Source organism: Coffea eugenioides, chromosome 11, assembly GCF_003713205.1.
Source record: "Coffea eugenioides isolate CCC68of chromosome 11, Ceug_1.0, whole genome shotgun sequence".
Classification (NCBI taxonomy): domain Eukaryota; kingdom Viridiplantae; phylum Streptophyta; class Magnoliopsida; order Gentianales; family Rubiaceae; genus Coffea; species Coffea eugenioides.
In genome coordinates, this window is record NC_040045.1 from 51,289,678 (window position 1) to 51,311,254 (window position 21,577).

Genomic DNA, 21,577 nt, shown 5'->3' on the forward strand with positions numbered 1-21,577 from the left:
GTTTTTCGTTTTGGAGCATATCTATATCTATATAAATCTATATCTATATAAATTTGAGAAGGAATTTTTAGCAACAAGCCTCCACGCATCTTCCCACTACCAATTTCATTTTTCTAGCATTTCACATTTAATTTAATTTATAAAATATGTTCCTCTCAACTTCCACATCTACTCTTCACATTTGAAATTGTTAGTTATCTTTTAAAATCATTTCATTTCAAATTGTTGGTTAATATGCATGATATCCTATTTGAACTTCAACCCATCACATTTCCGATTGTCTTGCGGTATTTATGATTCTACAACAATTAAAATTTCTATAAGACCATAAGAAAAGATAACAAATATAACATCTTTTCATGCTTTCTTATTAATTTAAATAAGTAAGATTATTTACACTCCATTTTTGTTATTCACACTTCAATAATCATTTTGGTTATATAATTTTCATTAATTATACTATATGATAAAACAAATAGTGGAATTGCAAATAATAAAAAATGGAGTGCAAATAATATTTTCTTAAGTAAGAAGTGGCTTCCATGCCTTTCTAATTTAAAAAAATAGTGACTCCACTTATATAGAAATTTGGTTTGAAGTTTATTAGTGGGAGGGTAAATAAAAAGAAAGCATTGCCAAACTTAGTAAAAGTAAAAAAGTAAATGACAATATTTTATCTGTTAACTTAGTAATCCTAAGTAAAAGTAAAATTAAATAAAAAATATTCATGAAATAATGTCGTGGATTTAAAAAATCAAGAATGGTACCATTCATGAAATCCAAATTATGAAATCACTAAATAAAAAACAAAGTACTACTAGCCTTTTAACGTGACAATTTTTTTTTTTAAATATTCATTTTTGATAAAAAAAAATAATGATAATAACAACACCAATTCTACCAAAATTTTTTAAAAAAGTAACATTATAGTTTAAGAGAAAGATATGAACATTCAACCCTAAAATACTACTTAATTTGTATATATCTGGCCTAAATTTGACATTAGATTTGAATAAGAGTGCAAAACCCAAACACTAAGGATAACTTTTGATATCATTAATTATTTATGTATTCTTATTGCTGTCTTCATATGTAAATATGTATTTGCTATGTTAAATATATATATATATTGATTGTAGTACTTGAGGATATTATAGATATTATCAGTTTTTCATTCCCATTATTAGATACTAATAATTGCAACAATTGTAATCAATTTTCAAATTTATATTTTCATTATGATAGGTAAAGTTAAATATATTAGGTTGCAGGGATATGAATTTAGAGGTTAGGTATAAGGGGAGAGAGGGAAGAAAATGGTGAGAAGTTGAAAGTGGCAGGAAAGGTTGAAAAAGAAATATGAGTTACAAGAATGGGCAGAGAAGGGAGAGAAAAATAAAGGGGATTGCAGGAATATGACCGAGATGATAAAAAAAATAATAATAGAGAGAGTGGTACCATGATAGAAGATATGAAAGTCGTAAGAGGCATCTAATGACTAGGTGTCGGATAAGGGAAGAGAGAAATGATGGTGATTTTTAATAATTTTGAGAATTCTAAAAACACATATTACGGAGATTTTTTTTTAAATATCCGTTAAAGTTTATGAAAAATGCTAATCTAAATGCATTCAACAATTATAGGGTTACAAGATAGGAGAAAGATTTTTTTTCTAAAAATGGAAGAAAATAAATTGGTTATAATTTATTTTTTTATATTATAAGTATTGATATATGAGTATAACATAATATATTTTGTCAGATATTGATAAATTGACTTTTTTTAAGAAAACTCTTCTCACCTTACTACCCAACCTAACATTCTCCTTAAATGCATTAACAATTCTTTTATCATATAAATCATTATAGATTTTTTTTTCAAAATATTAAGCATCACTTCTTTAAAATTTTTAGTATATATATATTTATTATTCTGTACCATAATATATAAATATATACAATATTATTTTGATTTGAAATATAATCCCGTGCACAGCACGGGTCAAAACACTAGTATAAAAAATTTTAAAATAAATAAAAAAAAACATCTAACAAGCTCCCGCATGTCAAGTCCTCCTGGGAAGAAGTCCTCTTTTTCATATCAAAACGGAAAGGGTGACTATGACGTACGAAAATTTTGTTTAAGAAGTATCCTTCCCATTTCCTCAATTTTCGTACTTCTACAAATAGTAAATTTTAGTAGAAGTTTAATCTAAATTTCTTACTATAAGTATATCTTCCCATTTAGAAGCACAAAGAAAAGCAAAGGAAAAATATGTATTTTTTCCTAACCTACTATAAGAGAAGTGGTTCAATTAGATCGAAATTATTGACGGAGCTGAACCACTATCAAATTAAAACGAATATAGATTTAGAAGAAGTCGCATAAGAGGTAAGATTTGAACCTTTAACTCCCACCCCACAATCCATGTGACAAGAGGTAAGGTTTGAACCCTTACCTCCCACCCCATATGTTGGCCAATTCCTCTAGCGAAAGTTGGTTGGGAAAAACATGTATTTGGTTGGTGATTTTTCCATTCCCATAAAAAATCAAGAATGGTACCATTCATGAAATCCAAATTATGAAATCACTAAATAAAAAACAAAGTACTACTAGCCTTTTAACGTGGAAATTTTTTTTTAAATATTCAATTTTGATAAAAAAAAATAATGATAATAACAACACCAATTCTACCAAAATTTTTTTAAAAAGTAACATTATAGTTTAAGAGAAAGATATTGAACATTCAACCCTAAAATACTACTTAATTTGTGTGACGACCCCACTTCTCCCAAGGGCGAACCCAAGGGTATCGGCGGGCCGCCTGCCTAGCTCGCGTCAGGACTCAAAACTTAAAGCTAATAAAACGCTTTTAAGCCACAAGAACACGATTCATAATATATACAACCACCAAAAGTCTATTTACATCTTCACATGCATCCAGCCAAACCTCTCTAATATACTATAACAACAACCAGCAAAAGGTAGACCCTAAGGAGGGTCCTTATACAAACCACCAAAACAAAAACAAACATCCTAACTGTCCAACTATTACACACGAGACCTAACTATACTAACGGCAGAGACCCAAAGTTCCCCGCGTCGTCCCCTGCTAAGGAAAACAAAGAGAACGGGGTAAGTTAGAAACTTAGTAAGTAAACAGGGTAAACGTAAATTTCACGTAACCACATTTACACAGTAGGAGTAAAGCAAAAGCAGAAAAGTAACATCACATAATAAGGATACAGGTGGCTCCAAAGCCAATTCATGCGCCATGTATGATCTCCTGCCGACGCTCCGTCGACTACACATAATGGTCCGTAGAACTTCACTTGTACACCCACCGACACCTTATCACCCTCACTGGCCAGTCACCTCACAAACTTGCCCGGACGAACGAAATCACAAACTTGAGCTTGAGTCACAAGCTCGGGTCACAAACTTGGTCCACACTCTCGGTGAACCGGATTCACGAACTTGGGGACCTCAGACTAAGTTGGACTGACTTCGACCAAGCCCTAACCGGCTCGAATAGTCCGTCTAGGTCACGAGATCGGGCCCCAAACTCACAAACTTCACAAAGTTATTCAAAAGTTACCCCGAGCCACTAGCTCAAGGGGTTGGGTTCCAAAATGAGTCACATACACATGTCATGTACAAATATGTGCACAAATTCGGGTTTAGGTCGAGTGCGATAAAGTACACCCTCGCCTAGATACCCTTTTCATGTATATCGAAACACATAAGCAACTAACACGTAAGAGCGGCCTGAATACTTACTCAAAACGGAAATAGCAAAAGTACGAAGTCGGATCGAAACGAACAGCTAGTAGTGGACCCCACCAGATCCGCCCAGCTCACCACCGTCTGAAATAGGAGATTGTGTCACATAATATCGTAAACGGCTACTATCGTGCCTCAAACAAACAAAACGGCAAAAACGGCACGCGCGCACGTACATATGACGGACGGAAACGGAAACGGCCGTTAGCGGAAACGGCAGATTTGACACTCGTTTCTATTTTAATCATAAGTTGAGCTACGAATATCGGATTAAGGCATATGAGACGCCATATCGAAGCTTAAAGGATGAACAACAACTGTTATGAAGACATCCAGAACTAAAACTGGAGGCTTCAGTCCCAAATGAACCAAACACAATCACTTACGAAATCTGGCCAATGCACAAATGGTCAGTTTTGAGTGCAAACTGTTTTCTATGCTACACATGGACAAAAGAGCTGAAAATTGGCAGTTAGATAGTTCATTCCAGATGGAACAACTTTCATGAAGGTCGGCAATCCAAATTCGGAACGGAAGTTGGTCATCAGGACCAAAACAGATCTGACCAGAAAATGGTCATTTTCACGGGCAGGCCTTATTTGCTCGGCTATATCTCAGGTTTTATAAATCCGATTCATGAAATTCCAAGGGCGTTAGAAAGCTCTGATATAGGGCTATAAGTTTGGTGTTTTGGTCGCAAGCCCAAACAGCTTGTAACCTAGTCAAACGTGAAGCCAAAGCTCCAGTCATAAACTGTCCGGATATAAAACAGTTCTGACATGCATTCTTATTTCGATCATAACTCGAGCTACGGGACTCGGATTTTGACGCACTTTATAGCGTTTCGAAGCTGTGACCAAGAACTACATTTCTTATGAAGGAATCAAAATCTAGATCGTACAGGATCAAAATGAAAACCCCCACGGTCAGAAGCTGAAATGCAAAACGTACCCAAACTAATGTCTAAAAACAGGCCTGAGTGTTCTGTCTATAACTCATAATACACTACTCCGTTTGACTTGAAACTTTACAGAAATATTCAGAACTTAAGGGGCTACAATGTTGAAGAAGGCAACTTTGTCCAGTTTTGAAGATAACAAGGTCAAAAATGCAAGACACTATACCAGAATCGCAAAACAGGTTCACAAACCGTATCCTAGTACAAACATCATAACTCAGCCTACACAAGTCCAAATCCAGAAATTCCAAAGCCATTCGAAAGCTTAGAAACAGGGCTACATTTCATCAGAAGACCTCAACATCCAAATCGAAAGCAATGCCAGTCAAAACAGATGAGTTCAAACGCAGTTCGCACATTCTGATCAACCCAGAACAGCAACAGTAAAATCGACATATCTCACTCTACACTACTCCAAATGACCTGAAATTTTACAGACACCTCAAACACATCAATACCTACAACTTTAATGTTTTAAGAAAAGTCCAATTCGGCCTCTAACCCTATGATCCAAAACCGGACAGAATAAGGGGTGATAAAACCCTAACTTTCCACAATTCAATCCAAACCCAAAATTGGTTACAATTATCACTAATTCACACCTACTAGAGTCTTTTCCCCTCATTATCAACCATCATAGATGACCACAACAACACATTCATATTAAACCAGAAAATTCCTCAAAAATATAAAAACTTCACCAAATCACTTCAAATCAAGAAATAAATCACAAATATCATCACTTTAGCCACTACTAAGCATAACTTAAGCATCATTAGGTGTAAGAGGAAATTCACATACCACTCACCTAGTAACAAGAGAGGTAGAGATGTTGGCCACCTTAGCTCTTCAAACAAGTTTCACTAAACCACTCACTAGCACCAAAGGGATAGAGTTTATGGAGTAGAAACTTGATCAAGCACTTGGTTGGATGATTTGAGCTAGGTAGTTACCAAGATTTTGAAGAGTTTTCTCTTCCTTTTTAGCTCAAGAGGGCCGGCCACCAAGAAGGTAAGAAATGAATGAATTTTGGTTAATTTAGGATATTTAACCAATTGGTCAAAATGTCAACAAAAATGAATAGTAAATCTTAAGTTACTTCCAATACAATGGTGACACTTGTCACCTCCATTAATGCACTCCTATCTTTTCTTTTTCCTCTCACATCAATCAAATCACCTCCTCTACTTATCTCCTAACACCCGATAAATTTCACCCAGTATCCGGAACTTAACCTAATTGGCCGAATTTTTTCCGAACTTTTCGCACTAGTGGGTCCCACGTCCGATATACGTTCTTAATTTCTCAAAACCTACCCGATACTTGAAAACTCATCTAAAACCTATATTTACTCAGGAAAATTATCTGGGAAAAATTTCCAATAAAGAAAAATGTAGAAAAGACGGGCGATAAAAACCCGAATCCACCTCACCGATGAACGAATAACCCTCATCAGCTTAAGAGCGGACTGGGGCCTCACAATTTGTATATATCTTGCCTAAATTTGACATTAGATTTGAATAAGAGTGCAAAACCCAAACACTAAGGATAACTTTTGATATCATTAATTATTTATGTATTCTTATTGCTGTCTTCATATGTAAATATGTATTTGCTATGTTAAATATATATATATATTGATTGTAGTACTTGAGGATATTATAGATATTATCAGTTTTTCATTCCCATTATTAGATACTAATAATTGCAACAATTGTAATCAATTTTCAAATTTATATTTTCATTATGATAGGTAAAGTTAAATATATTAGGTTGCAGGGATATGAATTTAGAGGTTAGGTATAAGGGGAGAGAGGGAAGAAAATGGTGAGAAGTTGAAAGTGGCAGGAAAGGTTGAAAAAGAAATATGAGTTACAAGAATGGGCAGAGAAGGGAGAGAAAAATAAAGGGGATTGCAGGAATATGACCGAGATGATAAAAAAAATAATAATAGAGAGAGTGGTACCATGATAGAAGATATGAAAGTCGTAAGAGGCATCTAATGACTAGGTGTCGGATAAGGGAAGAGAGAAATGATGGTGATTTTTAATAATTTTGAGAATTCTAAAAACACATATTACGGAGATTTTTTTTTAAATATCCGTTAAAGTTTATGAAAAATGCTAATCTAAATGCATTCAACAATTATAGGGTTACAAGATAGGAGAAAGATTTTTTTTCTAAAAATGGAAGAAAATAAATTGGTTATAATTTATTTTTTTATATTATAAGTATTGATATATGAGTATAACATAATATATTTTGTCAGATATTGATAAATTGACTTTTTTTAAGAAAACTCTTCTCACCTTACTACCCAACCTAACATTCTCCTTAAATGCATTAACAATTCTTTTATCATATAAATCATTATAGATTTTTTTTTCAAAATATTAAGCATCACTTCTTTAAAATTTTTAGTATATATATATTTATTATTCTGTACCATAATATATAAATATATACAATATTATTTTGATTTGAAATATAATCCCGTGCACAGCACGGGTCAAAACACTAGTATAAAAAATTTTAAAATAAATAAAAAAAAACATCTAACAAGCTCCCGCATGTCAAGTCCTCCTGGGAAGAAGTCCTCTTTTTCATATCAAAACGGAAGGGGTGACTATGACGTACGAAAATTTTGTTTAAGAAGTATCCTTCCCATTTCCTCAATTTTCGTACTTCTACAAATAGTAAATTTTAGTAGAAGTTTAATCTAAATTTCTTACTATAAGTATATATTCCCATTTAGAAGCACAAAGAAAAGCAAAGGAAAAATATGTATTTTTTCCTAACTTACTCTAAGAGAAGTGGTTCAATTAGGTCGAAAGTATCGACGGAGCTGAACCACTATCAAATTAAAACAAATATAGATTTAGAAGAAGTCGCATAAGAGGTAAGATTTGAACCTTTAACTCCTACCCCACAATCCATGTGACAAGAGGTAAGGTTTGAACCCTTACCTCCCACCCCATATGTTGGCCAATTCCTCTAGCGAAAGTTGGTTGGGAAAAACATGTATTTGGTTGGTGATTTTTCCATTCCCATAAAATGAACTGTCATCCTCCTGACACTTTCATTAACTATACAAGAGAAATGCTACTGTGACATTTGTCTCGGTCCCGTTTGACAAGTGAATTTTTTGAGTGTTTGTCTAAAATTTTATTGTAACTTTCTATATAAGTTTTTTTAAAATTTTTTAAAATATATTTTTCCAATATTTTAAATTTTAAATTTTAAAATTTTAATTTTTTTTTGAAATTACTATAACTAAAATTTTTAAAAAACTTGTCTGCCAAACAAGATCAAAGCCGAGTACAACTAAGGATAGCAATGGGACGGGTGCCCGCGGCAATGGCCCCACGGGGGCTCTCGGGGCGGAGGGCGGGGGAGTATACCCCTGCCCCGCCACCCGCAAAAAAAAAAAAAAATAAATATATATATATATATAATATGTAATTTAATTAGTTATAAACTTATGATAATGATATTATTAGTTAGATGTATTATATAATATATATTAATGTATGTAATATAATTGATATTATCAATTATACGAATAATTAGACATGTCTACTAATATAATTTATTAATTAATTATACTAAATTTACTAATACATTTATACTAAATTTCTAATTACACTTAATAGAATAACACTTTTTTCTCAAAAAAAAGCACAAACACAATAATGAATTAGTGATTGTATTTGTACCAAAAGTGAAAACTTAACTATTTTAGTTGTATTTATTTCATCATGTTGGATTGTATTCAAATAACTTTTGTTTGATTGTTTTTATGAGTTTCAATTATAAAATTAAAATAAATAATAACTTGATAATGTGTTGATATTTTAGTATTTGATTATTTATTAAAATTTAACTATAATAAAATTTTATTAACTCAGCGGGAAAAATTTTATTAACTTTGCGGGGGCACCCGCGGGGGAAGCGGGACGGGGCGAGTGGGAGGCGGGGACGGGGCGGGGGGAGTTTGTAGGCAGCGGGCGGGGATGCCCCGTTGCCATCCCTAAGTACAACAGTGGATTTTTCACGCGGTTACTGATCAGCTAATAAGTAATACAACAGTAGTGTATTTAGAAGGACATGGGCGAAAAGAAGGTCGATCAATAAAGGCGTAAATTAAATTTAATTTAGAAAAAATTTGCACCAATGATCATCTCTCATTGTAGTACAAAATGGTTTGGATTGGATTTGGGTTTGCCTTACCCACGATCTCATTCAAATATTATTGTCAAACACTCGAGAGAGCAGAGTAGGCTCCCCTTTTACTCGGAAAATTTTTAGAGTTATTTCGTAGCAGTACAAAGATAAATCCGTTGAAAGTCTTTTGTCAAGAAGTCAGTTGAAAGTCAAGGTACTAAACATAAACATAAGCAGCGCAGAAACGCAATTCATCTTCTTCATCGATGATGAGACTTGAGAGACACTTTTTACTAGTACAACTTATTATTATGATAAACCTCTTAATTAATCAAATTACTACAAGAAACAAATCAAACCCCGCACCGCTTGATCTATGATATCTAAGAAATCATCAGCTCGTCAACCCAAAGAAGATCAGATAGCTTTTAGACCATCTCCTTGAGGATGAACAAGGAAAACTGAAAGAAAGTGGCGTAGTAGTAATTTGTAAAGGGGGAATTAAGCTAATTAGGGGCATTTGAGCCTGCCGCCACGGGTGGTCATTGTAGCATAACATTTGCCACATTTTTCTCGGTTGCCGTATTGCCCTGGAGGAACGCACTTGCATCTGTCGCAACAGGTCACGCATGCCCTTAAGCATACATTCTTTCTCGAATGCAACTTGCACCTAACCGCGCATAGGGGAAAGCATTCTGCACAAGCGTACATAATTTATAGGTACATGATTCAAGAAAACCGTGTGATATCCCTTGAAACTAAATTCTGTAAAGCAGTCTAATAGTGGGGCCGCAGGTTGCTCACCTTTTGTGTTTCTTGGCGGGGGCTTCATTGGGGAGGGAGGAGCTGGTGCTCTGACTGGCGGAGGAGGGGGCAACGGCACTGGTGGTTTCTTGACAGGTAGAGGTGGAACTGGCTTATAAACTGGCGGAGGAGGGGGCAAGGCCTTAAGAGGTGGAGAAGGAGGAGGCAGTTTCTTGGCTGGTGGCGGAACAGGGACTGGTTTGTAAATTGGCGGCGGCGGTGGTGGTGAAGCCTCAGTTGCGGGGGCTGGCGGGGAACCTTCAGATGCCTTGATTGGTGGCGGAGGCGCTTTTTGGGTGATGTCCTGTAAAGCAACTTGTGGTTCTATCATGCTGTGTATGTAGAGCATTGCTCGTAAAATCAAAGATTACAATCAAAGCTCGCACGTACTGTGAAAAGATATTAGGCAGCGGTCTTTAGTCTAAAGTAAACAAATATCACAATTACTGCAGAGTATCAAATCGATACAGCCCATTTTAGCTACCAAAATCAGTTTTTTTTCAAGGCATAACTTGCATAATTTTATCAGTATAAGCTTCCAATTCATGATTATTATGCCAAAAAAAGTCTGAGAAAAATGAAATAAAAGGAAACAAAAAGAAAAACAAAGATAAAGACGAGAAGGTTGCATGTCATGAAAGACAATACGGTGGACTTTCTACGTTCTCTGCAAGTCATGGGAACACTTACACTCGATGTTAAACAATACAAAGTAAAGGTCTCTTTTAACTTCTGCGGATACAAAAACAAAAGGAGGGCCGAGAAGGCGTGTTAGCATATAACAGATCTTTTATTTGTCATGCCCTACCGAAGAATGGGAGTACTTCACAGCCACTCTTGTACCGTACAAGTAATAATGCTAAGTGATAAGCTGTGAGCCGATTTTACAGAAAAAATGGGCATCAATCAACCCCGTCGAAGTGTTTTCCTTTAGCTATTTTTCGCAGTTTATTTGCAGAAGAGGAGTAAGGAGCTGAAAATTGTCTGAGCGTTACCTTGACAAAGAGTTCCTCGCCCCACGATGAAACCTTTGAATCAATGAAGGCAGGAAAAAGACATTTAATTAGAGACGGAAGTTAAAATTCAGGGAACCATGAAGAACAAAAGCTTAGCAGTTAGAAATAACAAATGCATGAAATATATACACTACAGTAGAAGTGTAAATGAGGTATACCCTTGTTGTGATTAGGAAAAAAGAGGATAATGCCAGAAGCATAACTACTTTTAAGGCCATTTGCTTGCTTAGGAACTAAAGAACTTGGAGAAGTTTGCCAGTGAGTGAGCGACTAGCAGTATCCAACTACGGTTGTTTATATAGAGACACCAGACGAGAGTTAAAGTGGCGACTAATGTGGTGGCAGCTACCTCGCCTGAGGAGGGCCTGCCTGCTAACCAAAATTAATTGCATTACAGACGACTCGGTCCTGATTCACCACATCAAATTGATTACTACCAAAAAAGAAGAAATGATCAGATATGGATTTTTGTGCTGAATCCAACCTAAGCGAGGGAGGAAGGCTCAGGGCCAACAGGCATGCTGTTGGTCAAACCTGCAGCAGCAGCAGATAATACTAGTATATATCTTTTCTTATTTGCCATTAGATGGACTGGTACGATACTTTTTACTGCCGACAGACACATGCCATACCAACTCTGCCTTGGAAACTGGTAATATCAATTTTTTTTTAAGACATATTCTGAGCACTTGCTTTGCGATTGATCAATGAACCATCCAAACGTCAGGTATGATAATCTGCGGCAACTGGCTTCTGGATGGTGATCATTTTACGAGAAACTGTGGTTTGGAGTCTTTTAAGTAATGGATTCATCCTGTCTCCTTCCTTCCTTCCTGCTAAGGTTCCATTAGTACGAGTTTGACTTGCCAGTTGGCTCCCATCTCCGAAGAGCTGGCAAGCCATAGTGAATGGGCTATGGTGGTACCCGTACAAAAGCTTTTAATGGCAACCCAATGTTCCAGAGCCTTCAATTTTTTGGGGCCCCTCCGCGGGATTGGGGAGAGGAGAGGGGGTGGGAGGATCTGGCGATCATAAAACATAAATGTAATTTGATTTCTGCAGCTGGACTGTGCGAGTCAGATATTCTCTACCTCTTTACTGATTTTTGGTCGTGTGCTATCTCATGTGCTTTTAACCACCGGTTTAGTGACAACTGCCAAAGCATTAAAGTTTGATGAGATGGAAGTTAAGAATTCAAATCTTATCTCTTATCAATTGCTATGTTAAAAGTGATTTTGTTTAAAAAATTCAAACGGATACATAGTGTACTTATTTGATCTGATGATAGTTCAGTCCTATCCATATTACCCCTGAACCTTCTTAGGTCTGACTCCTCTCTCCATGTAGGATAGATTAGGTTATACAACAGTTATCGTCTTTAGAAAAAAAAAAAAAAAACTTTGATTTTGGCCATGTCCGCCTGTCCAAATTGATCATACTAGGGAAACTTAATTAGGACTACGTTCCAATCCTCCCGGTGGATAAAGATGCAGAGAAAAACGATGGTCTTGTCAAGACACGGTACCGTTGTGTATGATTAGTGTACTTGTTTTAGGTTAAGGTGTACTTCCCATTACACTTCTTGTATTCCTTGAGCATGGTATGCTTTCTATATATATATATTCTATGGCTAAAAACACTGTTGGAGAAAGTATGGATTGATGAAACGGGAAAAAGAAATATGGATCGATGAATGATCTCCATCCCAACAAAACGCACCAAGTAAAGAGATGAAACGGGAGAATTACTTTGTCATGATAGACTACAAAAAGAGTCCTTATGGAGTGATAATTTAGAAGTTGGAAAGATGAAGATTTTAGAAGTTATGCGATGTTTAATTTGATATATAATAATTGTGTAAGGAGGAGTTTATAATTGTGTAAGGATAAGTAGTTTTGTATTTACGTAGTTTAAAGGGTTATAATATATTGACAATTAAGCAATTAAGTTTTACTAGTATATGTGTTTATTGGTTAATAGCTAATTTGAAAGTTAAAATTGAAATCACAAAAGATCACACTAAATTGTTTTTACCAAACCAAACTCCCACTTTCACTTTACTATTGTTGAGAGAGAGGGAGAGAGTTTGTAATGAAAATGGACAGTCGAACTGTCTTTGATGTAGATTCATAATGGGCTTTAAAAGGCTTTTAAGACGGTTGTGGACCAGGGTCTGGCTTCTGTCACATGATTGACCCTAGGCCCAATAGATTCATCTATTTTGGCCTAACAAAAATTTCTCGTTTCTTCTCTTTTCGTGGGAGGGTGGAATTGGTGGCGGGCTACTGACAATGATTTAAATCTACTGGCGTTTAAGTGCAAATCTACAGCGACGACGGCGTTTTAGTGTTATAACTTTCTCCGGCGGTGTTTATGCAAATGCATTACTTTTTTTTTTTTGGGATAATTTCATAAACCTCCCTTAAGGTTAAGGTTTTGATGACAAAGTTAGTCCAATTGGAAAAAGTTACATCAAAAAATTACTTTAAGAAGAAAGATGAAAATTTTATTCCATAAATACTCTTTATGCATGTATTTTAAAGTTCATATTTAATAAATTAGACAACATAAATAAGTACTAAAACTACACTAATGATTACAAAATTCAACAAAACAGACTAGTCATCTCTTTTAACATGATGTTTACTATGATCTTTGTAATTTTGAATAAAAAAAATTTCGAATTTTGCCTTCCTTTTCCCTCCTTTCTTCCTTATTTCCATAAAATTACTTTACAATTGTTATAATTTTAAGAGTTTCAAAAAAATTTGAAATGAAGGAAAAGAAAACCAAATTTTGAAAATTTTTCTGTTCAAAATCATGATAATCATAGCAAACATCATGTTAAAAGAGATGATTAGTCTATTTTGCTGAATCTTGTAATTATTAGTATAGTTTTGTTATTTATTTGTGTTGTCTAATTTATTAAATATGAACTTTTTGAGTGGTTAAATGTGTGTATTAATTGTTTCTAACTTTTAATTATTTTTATTCTTTTATTAATACGACATAAAAACACGCATAAGGGGTATTTATGGATTAAAAGTTTCATCTCCCTCCTTGAAATACTTTTTAATGTTATTTTTTTAATTGGATTAACTTTGTTATCAAAACCTTAATTTCAGAAGAGATTTGTGTAATTTTACAAATTTCAAAGGAGACTAGTAAAATTGTCAAAAACTTCAGGGGATACTAGTGAAATAGTTAGAAATCTTAGGGGAGGTTTCTGAAATTATCACTTTTTTTTGTGCGAAAGTATGTGCATGCATTTCGTTGCCCAATTTTAAAATTAAATAGCCGTCACACCACACGAAAACTTCAACATTTCAGAAAAAGCACTACTAATATTTTCACCAAATCATATAGTAGTATATATATTTCGAGTAAAGCAAAAATAACACAAGCTTTTGGATGGCACTTATTTGTTCAAAAATTATTTACTTGCATCATAAATACATATTTCAATAGACAATTTTATCTTTTTCAATCAAAATGTTACAACAATTAACTTATTATCCAAACATGTTGACCCTTCTTTGACAATAAAATACACGTAGTCGTGCTTGTTCAGCACAGACTTCAGAACTCACAAGAGTGCACTTAAGCACAGTTCTAGGTCAAGCACAAGCCGTGGTTTTGATCCCCCTGCCTACCGTCCAACAAGGAACTTCGAGTTCTTGTGTGCCCAACTCACTGATTTGTTTAGCACTAGATACGGGTAGTTTCGATCAGGGAACGGTTGAAATTGTATGAACTGGTACAGTTGATAGGAGACTGATCTCTCGAATGACAGAGAAATTATCGAGGAGAAGAGAGAAGTTCAAGCAATCACAAAATAGGCCATCTTTCATAATGAAAAAAAAAAAAAAAAACAGAGCAGATTCTGACTTTTTTGCAAACAACCACTAGGAAAACATAAATTACCCAGTGAAGCCTGGGATGATTATTCGTTACATGATCAAGCCGATACAATAGCAAATGAAAGAACAGAAATCACTATGGAGTATAACAAGAAATAGAAGGGGCATCTGTGGACGATTTAATATTTCTTGGGGGTGGGGCAGGGGACGTAGTCGTTATGGTACCACACTTTGTCCCAGGTGACGCACTTCTTCTCCGGACGTCCGGGGACGCACTGGTACTGGTCGCAGCAGGGTACGCAAATCCTCAGGCATCCCCTTTTCGACTCCGCCTTCTGGCAGTATTCCATGCACAATTTGACACAGTCACCTGGATAGATACATGGATACAAAGTCACATTGATTGCAAGGAGGAAGTTCAGTTTGCTGTACTAGTAGTTTTAGATACTAGATAGATAACGAGAAGATGGCTTTCTTTCAATTCCATTCAAGGCCATGTTTATCGCTGAAGACATGAATAACATCTGATCATACGCAGTAGGATGAAGAATTCAGATTTAGAAATTTAGTACCATGGTTATGCTTAGACGGGGAATGAACTGGAGAAATTTTGGGAGGGTATGCAGGAGCCTTCTTGGGCGGATAAATTGGAGCCACCTTTGGGGGATAGGTGGGAGCTTTCTTAGGGGGATAGGCGGGAGCCTTCTCTGGTGGGTACACTGGAGCCTTCTTTGGTGAGGGGACCGGCGGCTTTACTGGTGCATGAGCAGGGGATTTGGCACCATGACGATGCTGCAAATAGATAGAAAAGACATCAGTTTAAGGACTAGAGACTAAAAACTGCCATACCATACCATGTTTCGTCAACTTTGATAGAATGAGGATGGATTGGCGGTCTTGTACGACGAAGACCAAGAAAAACTCTTGGATTGCCATTGCATAAACTAATTTAAGATTTGGTCTCGTGACATGATTAAATTTAGGAAGTCCGAGGTTCACACGTGGAGAACAGGAAATTACAAGTAAATATGGTAGGAGGTGCAAAATTTGATCAGAATTACCTCTGTGAGGATATCCTCTTCCATTGATGTGACCTACAAGTACAAAGTAGCAGGTTAAACAAACAATGAACACTAGTACTCACTAAATTGAAGCACAAAGGAAAACCTATTCCTATTCTTGTTAAGAACGCGATTAGAGAAGGCAACAAAGAGGAAAATGCGCTGCTGAATGGTGTTTGAGCGTGTACGCATTGCAATGACTTAATTCCACATTGAGAAAGGCTAGATCTTAACCCCTTTATCTTATGTCCACACCTTTCACAAGTTAATGTCTTGAAGGTGCAGAATACATGGTTTGGATTTAGTCTTTCCCTTCCACACATTATGAATGATACATTCGTGCATGAAAGTGAAGGGAGTAATAGTTGAGAGCCCTAGTAAATGTGATAAATAAGTTACATACATACCTTGGTGCTAACTAGGACCAGGAAGGCCAGAAGAAAGAGCTCAGACTTCAGGGCCATAATGGTCAGTGGAATCTGGCAAGAAGAACTAGATACTGTTGTGGAAATGTTGTTAGTTGATGAATTGAGCAATGAAAAACACTCGGTTTATATAGAATGAAGTAGAGAAACAACAACATGCTATTGCTTGTTAAAGCAGAAACATGAAAAGCTGGAATTAATGCCGATTCACTGTCGATACCAGCTTCCCCGGATGAAGGCAGCCAAGGAGATTATGAAATTTCTGAGATGCGGACTCTCTGGGCTCAATGCATTTGTCTGCTAAACTAATATTTTCTCTCTCCACCGCAGTTCGATGACAGCAATAGTTTAAGGCTTTGCGGCACCAATCTAGGCAAGATTTCTTAGTTTTTTCTACCCAAAAACTTTTGACCTTCTTGATCGAACTGCTCCACTTGTCGGTTTATAGGAACAGCTAGGTTACGACCTTCGGAAGCATGTGGATCGAAGCTCAAAAATTTGACCAAATTAGGGCAACATTATATGGGTTCTCATTAGTTTCATGTACTGTAATGTAATTGCCTTGTATCACTTTGCCAGATGAAAGCTATCAGATATTTGTGTCCCCAGGAGTATTAGGTCCTACAAATTCTGGAGTGGAGTTGAGTTTCATTTAGAACCGATGTATTTAACTGATTTTTCATGGATAAGACAAATGACCAGAGCATGCAAGATCAAGCAATAGCCTTGGGTTATGCAGATCTGCCCGTTTAGTATTGAGAATAGAAGCAGAAGACGAGTTTTAATTTTTAGTTTAAGTATCGTATTGAAGAGATTGCAGTTGGCGCTGTAATTGCAAGAAAGTTTTTGTTTATATTTCAACCCAACCATGATATCACCTGCCTGCATAGTGCATGCCCTGATCTTTGGATATAAAGAAACGTCTCCCGCAGACATCAAAGTTTGCTGGGGTCGACTCCAGATTTTATATTTCATCTAGACAGTTACATCCAGCTCCAAAATACTTGCAATGACGAAGAATTTATTACTAGGCGACATCTTGCAGCGGCTTCAGTTCAAACGCACCCCACTGGCACTGAATATAGGCCGTCTTCCAACTTTATCGCCTATTTACATGTAATCAACAATTTAGTACCTTCGGGGATGAACCTGTCAAATCTAAGAGGCTCTTTCTGTAACACAGCGAAAGATCCCAAGCAAGAAGCTGCCGGGCAAACCGGTAAATCAGCAATGAAAATACATGTGCAGGAACATAGAGGTAATTATTACCCCCCTGGTTAATCACTTCTCCGAATGTTACTGAGACTGAATAATATAAAGGCATCTCAGATAAATAAATCCTTGGCAGATTGCCAGAAGCAATCATAAGAAGGAAACTCTTCCAATCCATCTAGCTGAATAAGATGTTGCCGACGATGACAAATATGTTATTCTCCAGTTACTAACTTACTAATGAACTTCCCCCTTTTTGTACATTTGTAATTAATCACTTCCTTCTCTAACCCAGAAAAAGAAAAAGGGAAAAAAATACCCCACACACACAATGAACCTCCACTTTTCCTTTGCATCCCTGTAACTGTTTAAATACCAAAGCCTTCCGCTATCTTTCACCCGACTATTCCTTTTCCACTTTCTCAGTCAGTCATTTGTCCAGATAAGATGATTATCAAATCACATGCATGAAATTCTCAAATCAATCTAAATTTAGGAGCTCCAAACAGTACACAAGCTCAAGGTAATCTAACAATTTATAGACATTCAAGCACAACACTACACAGGAAGGGCAAAGGGATTGTACTTCCCTCATTTTCAGTATATCTATTGCAACTTTAAAGCATACGGCGAATGCTAGACTACCAGAACACCCTTTCCATGCCAATTGTTTCATCACTTGCATGAACACAAACTACTATGTGCTACCAGGAAAAAAAAAAGTTAGCGCCTAAATTTCCAGGAAGTGGAAATAATGGCTTCAATAACTAGGAAGATGATTATTAATGGAGCTTAATGCTAAAAGTGTTTTAATATAAAATTGCAGCTATACTAACTTTAGAAATATTAAACGCAAATAGCTATATGTGTATATCACCCTGATTTCACAGCAGATTTCGAGGCAACAAAAAGTGTATGAAAAGGTAGCAAGCATAACACACATTACCAAGATTGGCACACTCTTAATACGGTAATATGTTTACAAGCATAAAATACGTACATAAACAAAATGCCTTGACATGACTATCCTGACAAAAGTGAAGAAAATAAGGCATGTCATTTTCAAAGATGGAGGGCAAAGCCCATTAAACATTTACAGTAGACTACATGAAGAAGCTTTTGCAACATCCGCTGCCAAGGTCTCCCTTGCTAGCCTCCGGAGGATCCCCCCCCCCCCCTCCCACAGCCCAGTGGTCCAGATGTATGAGTCCTGATTGCAAACTAAAACTCAATTTAGCTAGTCCTAACTCAAACTCCAATTAGCTGATGCGTCCACACAGCTATTGCTCACCAAAAATGACCAATCTCACAAATTATTAGGACAAAATTGAGTGCCCTGAACCCAACATGATGCTTGGAGGGAGGATGCTGAAAAAGCAATAGGAACAGTAGTGCATGGAGCAATGGAATTTTAGAATGTGCTAAGAAGCATGCTCATTTGCTCCCCCTCGTGAGATTTTACATGGACACCTGCATGCTACGTTCTGCGTAAAGCCTCAAAATGCTTAACAATGTGGAAAGATTAGGCAAGTTCATGGGTCAAACTAAAGGATAAAATCCACAATCAATCTTGGAAAAAACAAACAAGATAGATTGGTAAAAAAAAATGAAGAATCTATACTGCAAAGGTCACTGGATGATTGAGCAGCCCAGCTCTAAATTTAACTTAATAGTCCTAACAAATGAAGGAATAAAGTAACAACTCGGCAGCAGTAAAACTGTAATCAACAATGAAAATTATCCAATCTGAATGTTAACTTAATAGTCCTAATAAATGAAGGAAAAAAGCAACAACTCAGTGGCATTAAATTGTAAACAATGAAATGCATCCTATCTGAACGTGAATTACATTAACAACCCCAAAATTCTACTAGCACTCATACAGATACACTTAATGGAGCATTCCAAAATTTAGGCCGAGCACATAGAGAACTTGATACATTAAAGTGCAAATGAGAAAATCATCGTACATTTGTCTAGCTGAAGTCTTCTTCATCCTGGAAGCTCAAATTTAATGTCTGTAACTTGAAGCCTTTACTTTGTATCACCTCAACCAAATTTGAAGCCACACCTGTAGCTTGCACAGTTGTTTGCTTTGTCAACTGCAAAGAACAGAGCGGAATGAACTTAAAAACTGTTTGAACAGATACTGAGACGATATTATAATTAAAACTAGCAGAACCTGCATGCTCTATGACTTGCCCCCAAGATTGGGTTGGGAAAAAGGGGAAGGGAGTGCTAGTTGACTTCAATAATCAAACTAGATTGGGATTTGGACCAACTTATTTATATCACTTTGCTTCCTAACATTGTAAACAGTTGTAAATTTATATAAGTAGTTAATTGATACTTGTGCTTTCCACCCTGAGATCTAAAGTTACTAAAAAAAGATCAGGTTAGCTTACCTCTACACTTGCAATACCTTCAAGAACTTGCACTTTTAGGTCTGCAACGCCCTCTGTTTCCTACATAACGTACATAGGAAAAGCAAAATGCAGGTGAAGATGCAGATCTTCGAAGACAATTACTGAATGTCAAAGATAGATAACCATCCCCCATTATGCAAATCTTTAAAACAAGTTTATCAGTTTATGGAGAGCAAAAGTAAAGCCGAGAGTAAAAAGGCTAAAAGAAAGCGCCAATACAGTAAAATCTCCTTGCACAACTTGATCCAAAATTTACAAATGAAGCTAGTTCGATGACGGAAACGTAAAACTGGCAGTAGCAGATACGCTAAGGCAGATGAAGATTCCAAACCACACGAACTGAACAAGGAAGGCAGTAAGATTGTATACCTCTAATGCTTTTGTAACTGTTGGAATCGCTGTCTCGTTCATTGTTCCTTCAGCCTGTACAATTGCGATTTGAAAAAGAAAATGATGACAAGGTTGGATAATTCTGCCATTATTCTACAAATTACGGAGATTGCAACTAGTAATGGTAATAGTAGTCGCCTCGTTCAACCCCCCCCCCCCTTTCCCACTCCAAAAAAAAGAACAACAGCAACAACAACAATGGTAATAGCAAATAACTAGTAACTGAAAATTAATAAAGCCAAAGGGGGTACCTGAAAGAACATGGTAAGGATATCAGAAGGCGAGACGGTAACAGAGACAGTCTGATCGGTGGTGGCTGCTGGCGGCGGAGGAGTAGAGGACGCTGCTTCATCTGCTTGCTGTTCAGCCTCTGGAACCAGGGTTTCGTCTTCGGCTGCTGCAACAAAAGAGCGTAGCTTTCTCGTTGTCGGAAGCTTTGTCAAAATAGGGGAATAAATGGCAGCAAAAAGTAAAGGATAAGCAATGGAGGTAGTATGGTTTGGGAACCGAAAGAACCGAGGTCGAACGCCAGTAGGTGAAGTGGTGGGAGAGGAAGAAGACGGAGAAATGCTTCTGCAAATTGAAAATGCAGCAGATGAGGTCATCATTGTGTTTGCAGTTGGAACCATTTGTTCGTTTGATGCGCTCACTATCTACTGTGTTAAAATCCACACCCGATCCTGTATGTTATCCGCCAACCGCGGTCAAGCTAAGTCCCGTGGGACCAGTTTGGTTTCTCTATGCCACTAGTCGGTACCAAATTCAATGTCACTATTCGGTACCAAATTCAATGTTAATCCCACTTATCACGCGATGATAGAAGAAATTTAAATAAACAGTACATGACAAATTAAATAAACAGAACACTTGACATAAATATAAAAGTGACACTGAATTGATACTGAAAAAGTGGCACTGAAGATCCCGTGTGTGTGGGATTGGTTTTATTCTAGTTTCTATTACTTGCTTCTTCTTCTTCTTCTTTTTTCTTTCTTTTTAAAGTCCGGGTAGATAAACCAAGTCCCGTGGGACTAGTTTTATTCTAGTTTCTATTATTTGCTTCTTTTTTCCCTTTCTTTTTAAAGATCGGGTGGAGTGATTATTATCACTAGACGTGGGTAAAATTATCCGCTAATTCAAAAATTCGTCATATTCGATTTAATCTGATCCGAAAATTAGAATATCCAATCTATATTAATTGATAGGGTCAAAAGAGGATCGAGTACCTGCTAAGATACGAGACGGATTAGACTTATATAATTAAAAATTCGCGTATATCCTACCCGTCCCGCATATATATATTTTTATTTTTCTATACATATTACAAAATAATATTTTTGAAGCTAAATAAGCAATTATATTGAACAAATTGTATTACAAATACGAGATATTATAACTTATTCACAAAATTCATTTATAGAGGTCATGATCTTATGTTTTATAAAAAAAAATTTAATTAATGTGAAACATATATTTAA

General features: G+C 36.2%; 2 protein-coding genes across 4 annotated transcripts; both read right to left on the reverse strand.

Moving 5' to 3' along the window:
* Nucleotides 1-9,135: 9,135 nt before the first annotated feature.
* On the reverse strand, nt 9,136-11,478 carry LOC113753159 (gibberellin-regulated protein 14). Its single transcript, XM_027297258.1, has 4 exons — nt 10,884-11,478; nt 10,705-10,737; nt 9,710-10,013; nt 9,136-9,600 (listed from the first exon to the last, which is right to left on the reverse strand). Exons 1-4 carry the CDS (start codon nt 10,941-10,943, stop codon nt 9,416-9,418), a joined length of 582 nt encoding a protein of 193 aa, XP_027153059.1. The 5' UTR covers nt 10,944-11,478; the 3' UTR covers nt 9,136-9,415.
* Nucleotides 11,479-16,893: 5,415 nt separating this feature from the next.
* On the reverse strand, nt 16,894-20,766 carry LOC113752884. Of its 3 annotated transcripts, none has more exons than XM_027296924.1 (5): nt 20,351-20,766; nt 20,079-20,132; nt 19,689-19,748; nt 19,254-19,385; nt 16,894-17,177 (listed from the first exon to the last, which is right to left on the reverse strand). In XM_027296924.1, exons 1-4 carry the CDS (start codon nt 20,726-20,728, stop codon nt 19,260-19,262), a joined length of 618 nt encoding a protein of 205 aa, XP_027152725.1. In that variant the 5' UTR covers nt 20,729-20,766; the 3' UTR covers nt 16,894-17,177; nt 19,254-19,259. The 3 variants fall into 3 exon arrangements, with proteins under 3 accessions (XP_027152725.1, XP_027152726.1, XP_027152724.1); XM_027296925.1 differs by lacking the exon at nt 16,894-17,177 and adding an exon at nt 18,514-18,767; XM_027296923.1 differs by lacking the exon at nt 16,894-17,177 and having other exon boundaries at nt 18,940-19,385.
* Nucleotides 20,767-21,577: the final 811 nt, after the last annotated feature.

What these genes read in the sequence shown, in the direction of transcription:
- LOC113753159 (XM_027297258.1), bottom strand. Translation starts at nt 10,943, where the DNA reads ATGGCCTTAAAAGTAGTTATGCTTCTGGCATTATCCTCTTTTTTCCTA. An exon ending in TTTTCCTAATCACAACAAGG is followed by an intron (nt 10,738 to 10,883) that starts GTATACCTCATT and finishes ATTGATTCAAAG; the next exon opens with GTTTCATCGTGGGGCGAGGA. An exon ending in GCGAGGAACTCTTTGTCAAG is followed by an intron (nt 10,014 to 10,704) that starts GTAACGCTCAGA and finishes GTTGCTTTACAG; the next exon opens with GACATCACCCAAAAAGCGCC.
- LOC113752884 (XM_027296924.1), bottom strand. Translation starts at nt 20,728, where the DNA reads ATGGTTCCAACTGCAAACACAATGATGACCTCATCTGCTGCATTTTCA. An exon ending in CAGTTACAAAAGCATTAGAG is followed by an intron (nt 19,749 to 20,078) that starts GTATACAATCTT and finishes TACGTTATGTAG; the next exon opens with GAAACAGAGGGCGTTGCAGA. An exon ending in AAGGTATTGCAAGTGTAGAG is followed by an intron (nt 19,386 to 19,688) that starts GTAAGCTAACCT and finishes TGTTCTTTGCAG; the next exon opens with TTGACAAAGCAAACAACTGT.